This window comes from Pseudophryne corroboree, chromosome 2 (genome assembly GCF_028390025.1).
Source record: "Pseudophryne corroboree isolate aPseCor3 chromosome 2, aPseCor3.hap2, whole genome shotgun sequence".
Lineage (NCBI taxonomy): Eukaryota > Metazoa > Chordata > Amphibia > Anura > Myobatrachidae > Pseudophryne > Pseudophryne corroboree.
In genome coordinates this window covers 361689972-361708735 of record NC_086445.1, presented here as the reverse complement: position 1 = coordinate 361708735, position 18764 = coordinate 361689972, and the positions used below count along the sequence as shown (strand labels likewise).

Here is an 18764-nt window from a genome sequence, read left to right as displayed (position 1 = left end):
TAACACGATATACTGTATGAGGCACAGGGGAGTGACTGCGGCACGTCCTGCAACCCCGCGTATAGGGGACGGGGAATGAGTAGGTAGCTCTGCGTTCTTGCATAAGCGCAGCACACAGAGGGAAAAGGCGGCGCCATGACGTCATGCACGCCGCACACTCGTGATGTTGTTTTTGTTTACCCTGTCACATTGTTTTGACTCTTTGAAGCTTTATTGACAAGTGACAGCGCTAGCAGCAACATGGAATACTAACCCAAAAGTGAGGCGGCTGCTGGCAGTGCGGTAATGCATGGTGCCTGCTGCTGCTGTGTGACTGCAGTGTGTGTGTGCGCCGTGCTGCTGCTGCTGACGCGCTGTATGCGCCGCCGGCTATGTGCCCGCTGCTCGGAGCCGGGATCCTGCAGCTGCCGCCAGTGAATGAGTGACAGCAGCCGCTCTGCCCGCACACCCCCTGCGCCCTGCCTTCTCTGTCCCAGGGCTGCGCCCGCGGCGGCATGTCGGTGTGCATGCGGCGGCTAATCACCAACACCCGGGGTTTCCTGTGGTCGGACATGGAGACCCGGGCCCTGCTGAACATCTGGGGGGAGGCAGACGTGCAGTCCGCCCTGGACGGGAATTTCCGGAACAGCCATGTGTACCGGGACGTGGCCGGCCGGCTCAGCGAGATGGGCTTCGAGCGCACCCCGGAGCAGTGCCGCATCCGCATCAAGGGCCTCAAGCGCCAGTACTACCAGGCCCGGGAGGGCTTCAAGAAGAATGGGCACGCTCGCAAGATCTGCCGCTACTATGACGATATGGACCGGATCCTCAGCAGCCGGCCGGCCCCGGCCTCCAGCGGGGAGCATCCCTTCGGCCACCTGCCCGAGCCCCCCGGCATCCTCCTCCTCCGCCCGGAGCCGCCGTGCAGGGAGGAGCTGCCCGCGGAGCAGCGGCTGCTGGTGCAGGGGGAGGAGGAGGACGAGGAGCTGGAGGATGAGGAGGAGCCCGTGGGCTCCGGGGAAGGGGGGCCCGAATCCTCCCAGGACAACTTCACCGAGGACTCGGGGGAGGGTTCCTCCTGCTACACCGAGCACCCCATAAAGGTGGAGGATGGGCCCAGCTTCGCCATCCCGCTGCCCCCTAACGATGGTGAGTACTGGCGGCCAGTTATTAAGTATATTCTTCACAAATCTTTTTCATCTCATGTCTTAAAAAAATATATCTGAAACTGCCAAACTAATAATAAAATATGTATTTATTTGGAATCCCTACACAAAAAAAAAGTTAAGTAAATGAGTGACAGATTTATTAAGCTCGGTGAAGTGATAAAGTGGAAGGTGATAAAGTACCAGCCAATCGGATCCTTACTGCCATGTCACAGGCTGGGTTTGAAAAAATAAGATTTTACTTACCGATAAATCTATTTCTCGGAGTCCGTAGTGGATGCTGGGGTTCCTGAAAGGACCATGGGGAATAGCGGCTCCGCAGGAGACAGGGCACAAAAAGTAAAGCTTTTCCGATCAGGTGGTGTGCACTGGCTCCTCCCCCTATGACCCTCCTCCAGACTCCAGTTAGGTACTGTGCCCGGACGAGCGTACACAATAAGGGAGGATTTTGAATCCCGGGTAAGACTCATACCAGCCACACCAATCACACCGTACAACTTGTGATCTAAACCCAGTTAACAGTATGATAACAGCGGAGCCTCTGAAAGATGGCTTCCTTCAACAATAACCCGAATTAGTTAACAATAACTATGTACAACTTATGCAGATAATCCGCACTTGGGATGGGCGCCCAGCATCCACTACGGACTCCGAGAAATAGATTTATCGGTAAGTAAAATCTTATTTTCTCTATCGTCCTAGTGGATGCTGGGGTTCCTGAAAGGACCATGGGGATTATACCAAAGCTCCCAAACGGGCGGGAGAGTGCGGATGACTCTGCAGCACCGAATGAGAGAACTCCAGGTCCTCCTTAGCCAGAGTATCAAATTTGTAAAATTTTACAAACGTGTTCTCCCCTGACCACGTAGCTGCTCGGCAAAGTTGTAATGCCGAGACCCCTCGGGCAGCCGCCCAAGATGAGCCCACCTTCCTTGTGGAGTGGGCCTTTACAGATTTAGGCTGTGGCAAGCCTGCCACAGAATGTGCAAGTTGGATTGTGCTACAGATCCAACGAGCAATCGTCTGCTTAGACGCAGGAGCACCCATCTTGTTGGGTGCATACAATATAAACAACGAGTCAGATTTTCTGACTCCAGCTGTCCTTGCAATATATATTTTTAATGCTCTGACAACGTCCAGTAACTTGGAGTCCTCCAAGTCACTTGTAGCCGCAGGCACTACAATAGGCTGGTTCAGATGAAATGCTGACACCACCTTAGGGAGAAAATGCGGACGAGTCCGCAGTTCTGCCCTGTCCGAATGGAAAATCAGATATGGGCTTTTGTAAGATAAAGCTGCCAATTCTGACACTCTCCTGGCAGAAGCCAGGGCTAGAAGCATGGTCACTTTCCATGTGAGATATTTCAAATCCACCTTTTTTAGTGGTTCAAACCAATGAGATTTTAGGAAGTCCAAAACCACATTTAGATCCCACGGTGCCACTGGAGGCACCACAGGAGGCTGTATATGCAGCACTCCCTTAACAAAGGTCTGGACTTCAGGGACTGAAGCCAATTCTTTTTGAAAGAAAATCGACAGGGCCGAAATTTGAACCTTAATAGATCCCAATTTGAGACCCATTGACAATCCTGATTGCAGGAAATGTAGGAATCGACCCAGTTGAAATTCCTCCGTCGGAGCACTCCGATCTTCGCACCACGCAACATATTTTTGCCAAATTCGGTGATAATGTTGCACGGTTACTTCCTTCCTTGCTTTAATCAAAGTAGGAATGACTTCTTCCGGCATGCCTCTTTCCTTTAGGATCCGGCGTTCAACCGCCATGCCGTCAAACGCAGCCGCGGTAAGTCTTGAAACAGACAGGGACCCTGCTGAAGCAAGTCCCTCCTTAGAGGTAGAGGCCACGGATCTTCCGTGATCATCTCTTGAAGTTCCGGGTACCAAGTCCTCCTTGGCCAATCCGGAACCACTAGTATCGTTCTTACGCCTCTTTGCCGTATAATTCTCAATACTTTTGGTATGAGAGGCAGAGGAGGAAACACATACACCGACTGGTACACCCAAGGCGTTACCAGCGCGTCCACAGCTATTGCCTGCGGATCTCTTGACCTGGCGCAATACCTGTCCAGTTTTTTGTTGAGGCGAGACGCCATCATGTCCACCATTGGTCTTTCCCAACGGGTTACCAGCATGTGGAAGACTTCTGGATGAAGTCCCCACTCTCCCGGGTGAAGATCGTGTCTGCTGAGGAAGTCTGCTTCCCAGTTGTCCACTCCCGGGATGAACACTGCTGACAGTGCTATCACATGATTCTCTGCCCAGCGAAGAATCCTTGCAGCTTCTGCCATTGCCCTCCTGCTTCTTGTGCCGCCCTGTCTGTTCACATGGGCGACTGCCGTGATGTTGTCCGACTGGATCAATACCGGTTTTCCCTGAAGCAGAGGTTCTGCCTGGTTTAGAGCATTGTATATTGCTCTTAGTTCCAGAATGTTTATGTGAAGAGACGTTTCCAGGCTCGTCCATACTCCCTGGAAGTTTCTTCCTTGTGTGACTGCTCCCCAGCCTCTCAGGCTGGCGTCCGTGGTCACCAGGATCCAATCCTGTATGCCGAATCTGCGGCCCTCCAATAGATGAGCACTCTGCAACCACCACAGAAGAGACACCCTTGTCCTTGGAGACAGGGTTATCCGTAGGTGCATCTGAAGATGCGACCCTGACCATTTGTCCAACAGATCCCTTTGGAAAATTCTTGCGTGGAATCTGCCGAATGGAATCGCTTCGTAAGAAGCCACCATTTTTCCCAGGACTCTTGTGCATTGATGTACAGACACCTTTCCTGGTTTTAGGAGGTTCCTGACAAGCTCGGATAACTCCTTGGCTTTTTCCTCCGGGAGAAAAACCTTTTTCTGAACCGTGTCCAGAATCATCCCTAGGAACAGCAGATGAGTTGTCGGCATTAACTGGGATTTTGGAATATTCAGAATCCACCCGTGCTGTTTTAGCACTTCTTGAGACAGTGCTAATCCCATCTCTAGCTGTTCTCTGGACCTCGCCCTTATTAGGAGATCGTCCAAGTATGGGATAATTAATACGCCTTTTCTTCGAAGAAGAATCATCATCTCGGCCATTACCCTTGTAAAGATCCGAGGTGCCGTGGACAATCCGAACGGCAGCGTCTGAAACTGATAGTGACAGTTTTGTACAACGAACCTGAGGTACCCCTGGTGTGAGGGGTAAATTGGAACGTGGAGATACGCATCCTTGATGTCCAAGGATACCATAAAGTCCCCCTCTTCCAGGTTCGCTATCACTGCTCTGAGTGACTCCATTTTGAACTTGAACTTCTTTATGTACAGGTTCAAGGACTTCAGATTTAGAATAGGCCTTACCGAGCCATCCGGCTTCGGTACCACAAAAAGAGTGGAATAATACCCCTTCCCTTGTTGCAGAAGAGGTACCTTGACTATCACCTGCTGAGAGTACAGCTTGTGAATGGCTTCCAACACCGTCTCCCTTTCGGAGGGGGACGTTGGTAAAGCAGACCTCAGGAAACGGCGAGGTGGATCTGTCTCTAATTCCAACCTGTATCCCTGAGATATTATCTGCAGGATCCAGGGATCTACTTGCGAGTGAGCCCACTGCGCGCTGTAATTTTTGAGACGACCGCCCACCGTCCCCGAGTCCGCTTGAGAAGCCCCAGCGTCATGCTGAGGCTTTTGTAGAAGCCGGGGAGGGCTTCTGATCCTGGGAAGGAGCTGCGTGTTGCTGTCTCTTCCCTCGACCTTTGCCTCGTGGCAAATATGAATAGCCCTTTGCTCTCTTATTTTTAAAGGAACGAAAGGGCTGCGGTTGAAAAGTCGGTGCCTTTTTCTGTTGGGGAGTGACTTGAGGTAGAAAGGTGGATTTCCCGGCTGTAGCCGTGGCCACCAAATCTGATAGACCGACTCCAAATAACTCCTCCCCCTTATACGGCAAAACTTCCATATGCCGTTTTGAATCCGCATCGCCTGTCCACTGTCGCGTCCATAAAGCTCTTCTGGCCGAAATGGACATAGCACTTACCCGTGATGCCAGTGTGCATATATCCCTCTGTGCATCACGCATATAAAGAAATGCATCCTTTATTTGTTCTAACGACAGTAAAATATTGTCCCTGTCCAGGGTATCAATATTTTCAATCAGGGATTCTGACCAAACTACCCCCGCACTGCCCATCCAGGCAGTTGCTACAGCTGGTCGTAGTATAACACCTGCATGTGTGTATATACTTTTTTGGATATTTTCCATCCTCCTATCTGATGGATCTTTAAGTGCGGCCGTCTCAGGAGAGGGTAACGCCACTTGTTTAGATAAGCGTGTTAGCGCCTTGTCCACCCTAGGAGGTGTTTCCCAGCGCTCCCTAACCTCTGGCGGGAAAGGGTATAATGCCAATAATTTCTTTGAAATTATCAGCTTTTTATCAGGGGCAACCCACGCTTCATTACACACGTCATTTAGTTCTTCTGATTCAGGAAAAACTATAGGTAGTTTTTTCATACCCCACATAATACCCTGTTTAGTGGTACCTGTAGTATCAGCTAAATGTAACGCCTCCTTCATTGCCAAAATCATATAACGTGTGGCCCTACTGGAAAATACGGTTGATTCGTCACCGTCACCACTGGAGTCATCGCCTGTGTCTGGGTCTGTGTCGACCGACTGAGGCAAAGGGCGTTTCACAGCCCCTGACGGTGTTTGAGTCGCCTGGACAGGCACTAATTGATTGTCCGGCCGTCTCATGTCGTCAAACGACTGCTTTAGCGTGTTGACACTATCCCGTAGTTCCATAAATAAAGGCATCCATTCTGGTGTCGACCCCCTAGGAGGTGACATCCCCATATTTGGCAATTGCTCCGCCTCCACACCAATATCGTCCTCATACATGTCGACACACACGTACCGACACACAGCAGACACACAGGGAATGCTCCTAATGAAGACAGGACCCACTAGCCCTTTGGGGAGACAGAGGGAGAGTTTGCCAGCACACACCAAAAGCGCTATATATATATCAGGGATAGCCTTATAATAAGTGCTCCCCTATAGCTGCTTTGTTATATAAAAATATCGCCATAAATTTGCCCCCCCTCTCTGTTTTACCCTGTTTCTGTAGTGCAGTGCAGGGGAGAGACCTGGGAGCCGTCCTGACCAGCGGAGCTGTGAGAGGAAATGGCGCCGTGTGCTGAGGAGATAGGCCCCGCCCCTTTTCCGGCGGGCTCGTCTCCCGCTATTTTGAGAAATCAGGCAGGGGTTAAATATCTCCATATAGCCTCTAGGGCTATATGTGAGGTATTTTTAGCCTTTATAGGTACTCATTTTGCCTCCCAGGGCGCCCCCCTCCCAGCGCCCTGCACCCTCAGTGACTGCCGTGTGAAGTGTGCTGAGAGGAAAATGGCGCACAGCTGCAGTGCTGTGCGCTACCTTTAGAAGACTGCAGGAGTCTTCAGCCGCCGATTCTGGACCTCTTCTGTCTTCAGCATCTGCAAGGGGGCCGGCGGCGCGGCTCCGGTGACCATCCAGGCTGTACCTGTGATCGTCCCTCTGGAGCTTGATGTCCAGTAGCCAAGAAGCCAATCCATCCTGCACGCAGGTGAGTTGACTCCTTCTCCCCTCAGTCCCTCGCTGCAGTGATCCTGTTGCCAGCAGGAATCACTGTAACATAAAAAACCTAGCTAAACTTTCTCTAAGCAGCTCTTTAGGAGAGCCACCTAGATTGCACCCTTCTCGGCCGGGCACAAAAATCTAACTGGAGTCTGGAGGAGGGTCATAGGGGGAGGAGCCAGTGCACACCACCTGATCGGAAAAGCTTTACTTTTTGTGCCCTGTCTCCTGCGGAGCCGCTATTCCCCATGGTCCTTTCAGGAACCCCAGCATCCACTAGGACGATAGAGAAAGTACAGTTAGGAGCTGACTGGCTGGTCCTTTATCACCTTCTGCTTTATCACCTTACCGAGCTTAATAAATCTACCCCTGAGTGAAAACTCCTAATACATGATCCCTTCTTTTCAAATGTTCTAGAACTTTGTGGCGGAAAAGGTAGAACATCAGTTATGTTACATAATTAGAGGCACAAAAGTTCTCCATTTTGAGTTGGCTGATGGCATCTTTAGTAAATCAATTTCAGTCTGTTTCTGTAGCACACAGTCTACCTTAGGATAGTGATCACGAGTTTATGGCTTCATTTTATTTGTTGTTTCTCTGACGTCCTAAGTGGATGCTGGGACTCCGTAAGGGCCATGGGGAATAGCGGCTCCGCAGGAGACTGGGCACAACTAAAGAAAGCTTTAGGACTACCTGGTGTGCACTGGCTCCTCCCACTATGACCCTCCTCCAGACCTCAGTTAGAATCTTGTGCCCGGCTAAGCTGGATGCACACTAGGGGCTCTCCTGAGCTCCTAGAAAGAAAGTATATTTTAGGTTTTTTATTTTACAGTGAGATCTGCTGGCAACAGACTCACTGCAGCGAGGGACTAAGGGGAGAAGAAGCGAACCTACCTAACTGATGGTAGTTTGGGCTTCTTAGGCTACTGGACACCATTAGCTCCAGAGGGATCGACCGCAGGACCCGACCTTGGTGTTCGTTCCCGGAGCCGCACCGCCGGCCCCCTTACAGAGCAAGAAGTGTTCCGGAAAATCGGTGGCAGAAGACTTCAGTCTTCAACAAGGTAGCGCACAGCACTGCAGCTGTGCGCCATTGCTCCTCATGCACACCTCACACTCCGGTCCCTGATGGGTGCAGGGCGCTGGGGGGGGGGGGGGGGGGGGCGCCCTGAGGGCAATATAAACACCTTGGCTGGCAAATCATCACAATATATAGTCACAGGGCTATATATGTGATAAATTACCCCTGCCAGAATCCATGAAAAAAGCGGGAGAAAAGTCAGCCGAAAAAGGGGCGGGGCTATCTCCCTCAGCACACTGGCGCCATTATTTCTTCACAGTGCAGCTGGAAGACAGCTCCCCAGGCTCTCCCCTGTAGTTTTCAGGCTCAAAGGGTTAAAAAGAGAGGGGGGGCACCAAATTTAGGCGCAATATGTGTATACAAGCAGCTATTGGGGGAAAAATCACTCAGTTATAGTGTTAATCCCTGCATTATATAGCGCTCTGGTGTGTGCTGGCATACTCTCTCTCTGTCTCCCCAAAGGACTTTGTGGGGTCCTGTCCTCAGTCAGAGCATTCCCTGTGTGTGTGCGGTGTGTCGGTACGGCTGTGTCGACATGTTGGATGAGGAAGGTTACGTGGAGGCGGAGCAGAGGCCGATAAATGGGATGTCGCCCCCTGTGGGGCCGACACCAGAGTGGATGGATAGGTGGAAGGTATTAACCGACTATGTCAACTCCTTACATAAAAGGCTGGATGACGTAACAGCTGTGGGACAGCCGGCTTCTCAGCCCGCGCCTGCCCAGGCGTCTCAAAGGCCATCAGGGGCTCAAAAACGCCCGTTACCTCAGATGGCAGACACAGATGTCGACACGGAGTCTGACTCCAGTGTCGACAAGGTTGAGACATATACACAATCCACTAGGAACATCCGTTGCATGATCTCGGCAATGAAAAATGTTACACATTTCTGACATTAACCCAAGTACCACATAAAAGGGGTTTTATGTTTGGGGAGAAAAAGCAGCCAGTGTTTTGTTCCCCCATCAGATGAGTGAATGAAGTGTGTAAAGAAGCGTGGGTTCCCCCGATAAGAAACTGGTAATTCTAAAAAGTTACTGCTGGCGTACCCTTTCCCGCCAGAGGATAGGTCACGTTGGGAGATATCCCCTAGGGTGGATAAGGCGCTCACACATTTGTCAAAAAAGGTGGCACTGCCGTCTTAGGATATGGCCTCTTTGAAGGAGCCTGCTGATAAAAAGCAGGAGGCTATCCTGAAGTCTGTATATATACACTCGGGTACTATACTGAGACCTGCAATTGCCTCAGCATGAATAGTGCTGCTGCAGCGTGGTCTGATACCCTGTCAGATAATATTAATACCCTAGACAGGGATAATATTTTGCTAACATAGAGCATTTTAAAGACGTCGTCTTATATATGAGGGATGCACAGAGGGATATTTGCCGGCTGGCGTCCAGAATTAATGCAATGTCCATTCTGCCAGGAGGGTATTAGAGACCCGGCAGTGGACAGGTGATGCTGATTTTAGAAGGCACATGGAGATTCTGCCTTATAAGGGTGAGGAATTGTTTGGGGATGGTCTCTGGGACCTCGTATCCACAGCAACAGCTGGGAAGGAAAAAAAAATACCTCAGGTTTCCTCACAGCCTAAGAAAGCACCGTATTTTCAGGTACAGTCCTTTCGGCTTCAGAAAAGCAAGCGGGTCAAAGGCGCTTCCTTTCTGCACAGAGACAAGGGAAGAAGGAAAAAGCTGCACCAGACAGCCAGTTCCCAGGATAAAAAAATCTTCCCCCGCTTCCTCTGAGTCCACCGCATGACGCTGGGGCTCCACAGGTGGAGACAGGTGCGGTGGGGGCGCGTCTCGGGAACTTCAGGGACCAGTGGGCTTGCCCACAGGTGGATCCCTAGGTTCTGCAAGTAGTATCACAGGGATACAAGCTGGAGTTCGAGGCGACTCCCCCTCGCCGTTACCTCACATCAGCCTTGCCTGCTGCCCTTGGAGAAAGGGAGGTAGTACTGGCGGCAATTCACAAGCTGTACTTCCAGCAGGTGAAATCAAGGTACCCCTCCTTCAACAAGGCCGGGGTTACTATTCCAAAATGTTTGTGGTACCGAAACCAGACGTTTCGGTGAGACCCATTCTAAAATTGAAATCCTTGAACACTTATATACGAAGGTTCAAGTTCAATATGGAATCGCTCAGGGCGATTATTGCAAGCCTGGAGAATTTCATGGTATCACTGGACATCAAGGATGCTTACCTGCATGTCCCTATTTACCCTCCTCACCAGGATTGTCATTACCAATTCCAGACGTTGCCGTTGGTCTGTCCCCGGCACCGGGGGTATTTACCAATAATTATCCCGTACTTGGACGATATCCTTATAAAGGCGAGGTCCAGGGAGCAGTTGCTCGTCGGAATAGCACTATCTCGGGAAGTGCTACAACAGCACGGCTGGATTCTGAATATTCCAAAGTCGCAGCTGGTTCCTACGACGCGTCTGCTGATATTGGGCATGTTTCTGGACACAGAACAGAAGAAGGTTTTTCTCCCGGAGGAGAAGGCCAAGGAGTCGTCATCTCTGGTCAGAGACCTCCTGAAACCAAAACAGGTGTCGGTGCATCAATGCACGCGAGTCCTGGGAAAGATGGTAGCTTCTTACGAAGAAATTCCATTCGGCAGGTTCCATGCGAGGATCTTCCAGTGGGATCTGTTGGACAAGTGGTCCGGGTCGCATCTTCAGATGCATCGGCTGATAACCCTGTCTCCAGGGGCCAGGGTGTCGCTGTTGTGGTGGCTGCAGAGTGCTCATCTTCTAGAGGGCCGCAGATTCGGCATACAGGACTGGGTCCTGGTGACCACGGATGCCAGCCTTCGAGGCTGGGGGGCAGTCACACAGAGAAGAAACTTCCAAGGACTATGGACAAGTCAGGAGACTTCCCTACACAAAAATGTCTGGAACGAAGGGCCATTTACAATGCCATAGGTCAAAAGGCTAGACCCCTGCTTCAACACCGGCCGGTGCTGATCCAATCAGACAACATCACGGCGGTCGCTCATGTAAACCGACAGGGCGGCACAAGAAGCAGGATGGCGATGGCAGAAGCCACAAGGATTCTCCGATGGGCGGAAAATCATGTGTTAACACTGTCAGCAGTGTTCATTCCCGGAGTGGATAACTGGGAAGCAGACTTTCTCAGCAAACACGACCTCCACCCGGGAGAGTGGGGACTTCATCCAGAAGTCTTCCAAATGATTGTACACCGTTGGGAAAGGCCACAGGTGGACATGATGGCGTCCCGCCTCAACAAAAAGCTAAAAAGATATTGCGCCAGGTCAAGGGACCCTCAGGCGATAGCTGTGGACGCTCTGGTAACACCGTGGGTGTACCAGTCGGTGTATGTGTTCCCTTCTCTGCCTCTCATACCCAGGGTAATGAGAATAATAAGAAGGAGAGGAGTAAGAACTATACTCATTGTTCCGGATTGGCCAAGAAGAGCTTGGTTCCCAGAACTCCAAGAAATGATCTCAGAGGACCCATGGCCTCTGCCGCTCAGACAGGACCTGCTGCAGCAGGGGCCCTGTCTGTTCCAAGACGTACCGCGGCTGCGTTTGACGGCATGGCGGTTGAACGCCGGATCCTGAAGGAAAAGGGCGTTCCGGAGGAAGTTATTCCTACGCTAATTAAAGCTAGGAAAGAAGTGAACGCAAACCATTATCACCGCATATGGCGGAAGTATGTTGCGTGCTGTGAGGCCAGGAAGGCCCCAACGGAGGAATTTCAGCTAGGTCGATTTCTGCACTTCCTACAGTCAGGGGTGACTATGGGCCTAAAATTGGGTTCCATTAAGGTCCAGATTTCGGCTCTATCGATTTTCTTCAAAAATAGAACTGACTTCACTGCCTGAAGTTCAGAATTTTGTTAAGGGAGTGCTGCATAGTCAGCCCCCATTTGTGCCTCCAGTGGCACCGTGGGATCTCAACGTGGTGTTGGATTTCCTGAAGTCGCATTGGGTTGAGCCACTTAAATCCGTGGAGCTAAAATACCTCACGTGGAAAGTGGTCATGCTGTTGGCCTTGGCCAGGCGTGTGTCAGAATTAGCGGCTTTATCGTGCAAAAGCCCTTATCTAATTTTTTTATATGGATAGGGCAGAATTGAGGACTCATTCCCAATTCCTTCCTAAGGTGGTATCAGTTTTTCATGTGAACCAACCTATTGTGGTGCCTGCGGCTACTTGGGACTTGGAGGATTCCAAGTTACTGGACGTAGTCAGGGCCCTGAAAAATATATGTTTCCAGGACGGCTGGAGTCAGGAAAACTGACTCGCTATTTATCCTGTATGCACCCAACAAGCTGGGTGCTCCTGCTTCTAAGCAGACTTTTGCTCGCTGGATCTGTAGCACGATTCAACTTGCACATTCTGCGGCTGGACTGCCGCACCCTAAATCTGTAAAAGCCCATTCCACGAGGAAAGTGGGCTCTTCTTGGGCGGCTGCCCGAGGGGTCTCGGCTTTACAAATTTGCCGAGCTGTTACTTGGTCGGGTTCAAACACTTTTGTAAGAGTCTACAAGTTTGATACCCTGGCTGAGGAGGACCTAGAGTTTGCTCATTCGGTGCTGCAGAGTCATCCGCACTCTCCCGCCCGTTTGGGAGCTTTGGTATAATCCCCATGGTCCTTACGGAGTCCCAGCATCCACTTAGGACGTCAGAGAAAATAAGATTTTACTCACCGGTAAATCTATTTCTCGTAGTCCGTAGTGGATGCTGGGCGCCCATCCCAAGTGCGGATTGTCTGCAATACTTGTATATAGTTATTGCCTAACTAAAGGGTTATTGTTGAGCCATCTGTTGAGAGGCTGTTGTATTTCATACTGTTAACTGGGTATAGTATCACGAGTTATACGGTGTGATTGGTGTGGCTGGTATGAGTCTTACCCGGGATTCAAAATCCTTCCTTATTGAGTCAGCTCTTCCGGGCACAGTATCCTAACTGAGGTCTGGAGGAGGGTCATAGTGGGAGGAGCCAGTGCACACCAGGTAGTCCTAAAGCTTTCTTTAGTTGTGCCCAGTCTCCTGCGGAGCCGCTATTCCCCATGGTCCTTACGGAGTCCCAGCATCCACTACGGACTACGAGAAATAGATTTACCGGTGAGTAAAATCTTATTATTTTTTTTCTCCTTTATATATTTAGTTATGTCATAGATATATTTAAACTGTAATGTACAAATAACCAGCATCTAACTTGCTTCTCATCTCAGGTTATAAACCCATTCACGCAAAAGCAAGCTCATCTCAGGTACCTCAGCTCAAAAAGTCTAAGAAGCGCCACTCAAGTTTGACTTTGGATAAGATGATGGAGCGCTTCTTGCAGCAGAGTGCGGATGCTGAAGACAAGTTTTACAGATATGAAGAACAGCGACTACAGATTGAGGATAAACGTCGAGAGGCTGAGCATAGCCGTGAGATACAGATGTTGCAGATGCTGGGACAAATGTTGAATAACATCTCCTCCACTTCTCAGATGGCTGTGCCAGGCCGTGTGAGCAGCCCCATCAGAGGAAACGTCAGAACGTATGCAGATACATTGCACTTTAATACGGCTACATCTTTTTCTCCTCCAATAGGTATATCAAAGTCCCAGTAGCTTTGTAAAATAAAATCCCTTACCTGCATCTTGTTCTCGCTAGAAGTGTAGGTTCAGTGCATTGCAGAAGTCCTAACTTCTTTTTAAATTATTTTCTGTAAGGTTTAATTACTTTCCAGGCAGTAATCAGACAATGTTCTTCTTTGGAATATTTACATTGGGATTGGGGTGTATTTTGAATTTGGGCATTTATTAGTGTTATGAATCTTGAATGTTCTTAAAGCTATTATGGCAAGAGATCTGAACTGTTTAGGTATTACTAACAGTAATATGAGAATGCAGCTGCTGAATATTGTTATTCTGGCACAGAATTAGGTACTAGTTTTTACATTGCTACAAATAGTGTTCTTGTGGTAAATGTCCTGGTACTAGGGATGGCCATTGGTGTTGTTACCCATTGATGGTGAAATGACAAGCGACCATCGATGGCTGCTAACTATGCAATGGATGACCATCCATAGTTTCATCAACAGATGGTCTTCCCTGTTCTTTCACTGACTGGCACGTGGGCCAATTAGACAATGGGGGCAGGGCTCCATTGTTTTTGGGGTGGAGTTATGCTCCGTGTCCTGACACCTTGTATAAAAAAAAAAAAAAAAGGTTATGCTGTGCCATCTATGGAGGGAAACCATCTGGTTCTCGTCATAAACCATCGATGATTGCGAATCGTCGATGGCGATTAATACCTGGTACTGTTTTTTAATTAAAAATGTATGTATATAATTGTAGACTTAATATTAGTAGTGTGATTCATTATGGTCATTTAGCTATATTAGAGAAAGCTTGTTGAATTGATTTTTTTAATATTTTTTTTGGCTCTGTGAAAAGATAAAGGCCACATTTATGGATGTTGCCAGGGTTCAACAATTTTATTATATATATATATATATATATATATATATATATATATATATATTTTATTATTATTATTATTATTATTATTATTTTTGGTAAACCTAAGATTGAGCTTGAAGGCTTATGAGTCAAACCATTGTCCGTCAAACAAAATACATGAAAGTATTGTTTATAAACCTAGATAGGAAAACAGTTTTCAAAACAACATAGCAGTGGATGATTGTGTGTGTGTGTGTGTGTGTGTGTGTGTATATATATATATATATATATATATATATATATATATATATATATATATATATATATATATATATATATAATAATAATATACACCCCCCTTCCCCCCCCCCCCTCACCAATCCTCTTGTGGAATCTGCCAGTTCCCTCTATAGCAATCCACTGCACTCGCCATTCCCTGGAAAGGGGTGCACTCATGTACTCCCCACCCGCAGGTTGGGGTGCAGTGGGCTCAAATGTACATATACTGAGAACCCCGCACTCTCCTTAGTAATTTCATTCACCTTAATACTTTAATGCATAACTGGATAAATAATGGGGGTTTAGTTCATGAATTGTACAATGCATTTAAGCTTGCAGCCCACATCAAGGGACCCCATTTCACTGCAAGTCCTACTCTCACATAAATTTTCACATAGCAGTTGCTACGTTTCTGAAAAAATCTATGTGAAAATTTATATTATAGAGTAGGACTTGCACCGAGTGTTGTCCTCTAAAATATGCAGAGGACGGCAGTCAGTATACGCTAAAGCTACTCAAAACAAACACCTTTATCAATAATATAATATAATAGATTGTGTTCATTCTAGTCCCCATGCACCTGTTGCTACTCGTGAAGTTCCTTTTTCCTGCATGGGGTGTCGCTCTGTTGCTTCTAGCACACTCTGGTCTGTTTCTCAGTTCTGATATAGACAGCCTAGAAGCACCAGAGCAGAGAGTGATATCCCAGGCAGGAAAGAGGAACTGTACAGGTTGTGACAGGTGCAGGGTTTCCAGAATGAACACTACAGTATGAGGGGTGGTAGAGGTGTATAGCTTAATGTGATATAAATACTTATGGTATGAAGGATATAGATTGGAGTAAGGATATATGTCATTGTAGAAAGGGAATTTCCTAGCGCTCCTCCTCAGGCCATTGCTTAGATACTCTCTGTTCTACCTGTTTGGCGTCCTGTGTTTGAACCCTGTTGAGAGCTATAGCTACGAACTGTAAAACCTTTTGTCCTTTTAGATGTTGTTACTGTCCATGTTAAGCATATGATTCATTGTGTAAGACAGTGATAAAAACTCCATTAGCCACTTAACTGACTTTCTCTATCGTCCTAGTGGATGCTGGGGTTCCTGAAAGGACCATGGGGAATAGCGGCTCCGCAGGAGACAGGGCACAAAAAGTAAAGCTTTAGGATCAGGTGGTGTGCACTGGCTCCTCCCCCTATGACCCTCCTCCAAGCCTCAGTTAGATTTTTGTGCCCGGCCGAGAAGGGTGCAATCTAGGTGGCTCTCCTAAAGAGCTGCTTAGAAAAGTTTAGCTTAGGTTTTTTATTTTACAGTGAGTCCTGCTGGCAACAGGATCACTGCAACGAGGGACTTAGGGGAGAAGAAGTGAACTCACCTGCGTGCAGGATGGATTGGCTTCTTTGGCTACTGGACATTAGCTCCAGAGGGACGATCACAGGTACAGCCTGGATGGTCACCGGAGCCTCGCCGCCGGCCCCCTTGCAGATGCTGAAACAAGAAGAAGGTCCAGAATCGGCGGCATGAAGACTCCTCAGTCTTCTTAAGGTAGCGCACAGCACTGCAGCTGTGCGCCATTTCCTCTCAGCACACTTCACACGGCAGTCACTGAGGGTGCAGGGCACTGGAAGGGGGGCGCCCTGGGAGGCAATGAAAACCTATTTTTGGCTAAAAATACCTCACATATAGCCTCCGGGGGCTATATGGAGATATTTAACCCCTGCCAGAATCCGTTAAGAGCGGGAGACGAGGCCGCCGAAAAAGGGGCGGGGCCTATCTCCTCAGCACACAGCGCCATTTTCCCTCACAGAAAGGCTGGAGGGAAGGCTCCCAGGCTCTCCCCTGCACTGCACTACAGAAACAGGGTTAAAACAGAGAGGGGGGGCACTAATTTGGCGTTAGAAATATATAAAAAAGATGCTATAAGGGAAAACACTTATATAAGGTTGTCCCTATATAATTATAGCGTTTTTGGTGTGTGCTGGCAAACTCTCCCTCTGTCTCTCCAAAGGGCTAGTAGGTCCTGTCCTCTATCAGAGCATTCCCTGTGTGTGTGCTGTGTGTCGGTACGTGTGTGTCGACATGTATGAGGACGATGTTGGTGAGGAGGCGGAGCAATTGCCTGTAATGGTGATGTCACTCTCTAGGGAGTCGACACCGGAATGGATGGCTTATTTAGGGAATTACGTGATAATGTCAACACGCGGCAAGGTCGGTTGACGACATGAGACGGCCGACAAACAATTAGTACCGGTCCAAGGGACACTGAATCCAGTGTCGACGGTGAATAAACAAACGTATTCCTTATTAGGGCCACACGTTAAGGGCAATGAAGGAGGTGTTACATATTTCTGATACTACAAGTACCACAAAAGAGGGTATTATGTGGGATGTGAAAAAACTACCGTAGTTTTTCCTGAATCAGATAAATTAAATGAAGTGTGTGATGATGCGTGGGTTCCCCCCGATAGAAAATATGGGCGGTATACCCTTTCCCGCCAGAAGTTAGGGCGCGTTGGGAAACACCCCTTAGGGTGGATAAGGCGCTCACACGCTTATCAGAACAAGTGGCGGTACCGTCTATAGATAGGGCCGTCCTCAAGGAGCCAGCTGACAGGAGGCTGGAAAATATCATAAAAAGTATATACACACATACTGGTGTTATACTGCGACCAGCGATCGCCTCAGCCTGGATGTGCAGAGCTGGGGTGGCTTGGTCGGATTCCCTGACTAAAAATATTGATACCCTTGACAGGGACAGTATTTTATTGACTATAGAGCATTTAAAGGATGCATTTCTATATATGCGAGATGCACAGAGGGATATTTGCACTCTGGCATCAAGAGTAAGTGCGATGTCCATATCTGCCAGAAGATGTTTATGGACACGACAGTGGTCAGGTGATGCAGATTCCAAACGGCACAAAGGTGTATTGCCGTATAAAGGAAGAGGAGTTATTTGGGGTCGGTCCATCGGACCTGGTGGCCACGGCAACTGCTGGAAAATCCACCGTTTTTTACCCTAAGTCACATCTCTGCAGAAAAAGACACCGTCTTTTCAGCTTCAGTCCTTTCGTCCCTATAAGAGTCATATCTGCCCAGGGATAGAGGAAAGGGAAGAAGACTGCAGCAGGCAGCCCATTCCCAGGAACAGAAGCGTTCCACCGCTTCTGACAAGCTCTCAGCATGACGCTGAGACCGTACAGGACCCCTGGATCCTACAAGTAGTATCCCAGGGGTACAGATTGGAATGTCGAGACGTTTCCCCTGCGCAGGCTCCTGAAGTCTGCTTTACCAAGGTCTCCCTCCGACAAGGAGGCAGTATGGGAAACAATTCACGAGCTGTATTCCCAGCAGGTGATAATTAAATTACCCCTCCTACAACAAGAAAAGGGGTATTATTCCACACTATATTGTGGTACTGAAGCCAGAAGGCTAGGTGAGACCTATTCTAAATCTAAAAAAATTTGAACACTTACAAAGGTTCAAATCAAGATGGAGTCACTCAGAGCAGTGATAACGAACCGGGAAGAAGGGGACTATATGGTGTCCCGAGACATCAGGGATGCTTACCTCCATGTCCCAAATTTGACCTTATCACTAAGGGTACCTCAGGTTCGTGGTACAGAACTGTCACTATCAGTTTCAGACGCTGCCGTTTGGATTGTCCACGGCACCCCGGGTCTTTACCAAGGTAATGGCCGAAATGATGGTTCTTCTTCGAAGAAAAGGCGTCTTAATTATCCCTTACTTGGACGATCTCCTGATAAGGGCAAAGTCCAGGGAACAGTTGGAGGTCGGAGTAGCACTATCTCGGATACTGTTACAACAGCAGGGGTGGATTCTAAATATTCCAAAATCGCAGCTGATCCCGACAACAAGTCTCCTGTGCTTAGGGATGATTCTGGACACAGTCCAGAAAAAGGTGTTTCTCCCGGAAGAGAAAGCCAGGGAGTTATCCGAGCTAGTCAGGAACCTCCTAAAATCAGTGCATCATTGCACAAGGGCCATGGTAAAAAAATGGTGACTTCCTTCGAAGCAATTCCAGTCGGCAGATTTCATGCAAGAACTTTTCAGTGGGATCTGCTGGACAAATGGTCCGGATCGCATCTTCAGATGCATCAGCGGATAACCCTATATCCAAGGACAAGGGTGTCTCTCCTGTGGTGGTTACAGAGTGCTCATCTTCTAGAGGGCCGCAGATTCGGCATTCAGTTTTGGATGTTGGTGACCACGGAG

General features: G+C 48.6%; 1 protein-coding gene across 3 annotated transcripts in view; it reads left to right on the top strand.

The window, feature by feature from the left end:
- The window catches only part of NAXD (NAD(P)HX dehydratase), a 78433-nt gene that overhangs the window by 15215 nt on the left and 44454 nt on the right, over nucleotides 1-18764 (top strand). The window contains exons 1-2 of one of the 3 annotated variants that reach the window (XM_063953169.1): nucleotides 167-1128; nucleotides 13033-13398. The exons of the other annotated variants lie outside the window; for them this stretch is intronic. Of the exons in view, the coding sequence (XP_063809239.1) occupies nucleotides 495-1128; nucleotides 13033-13398 (1000 nt within the window). The 5' untranslated portion in view covers nucleotides 167-494. Of the gene's footprint in view, nucleotides 1-166; nucleotides 1129-13032; nucleotides 13399-18764 lie in introns of those variants that run through there. 3 annotated transcript variants of the gene reach the window in all.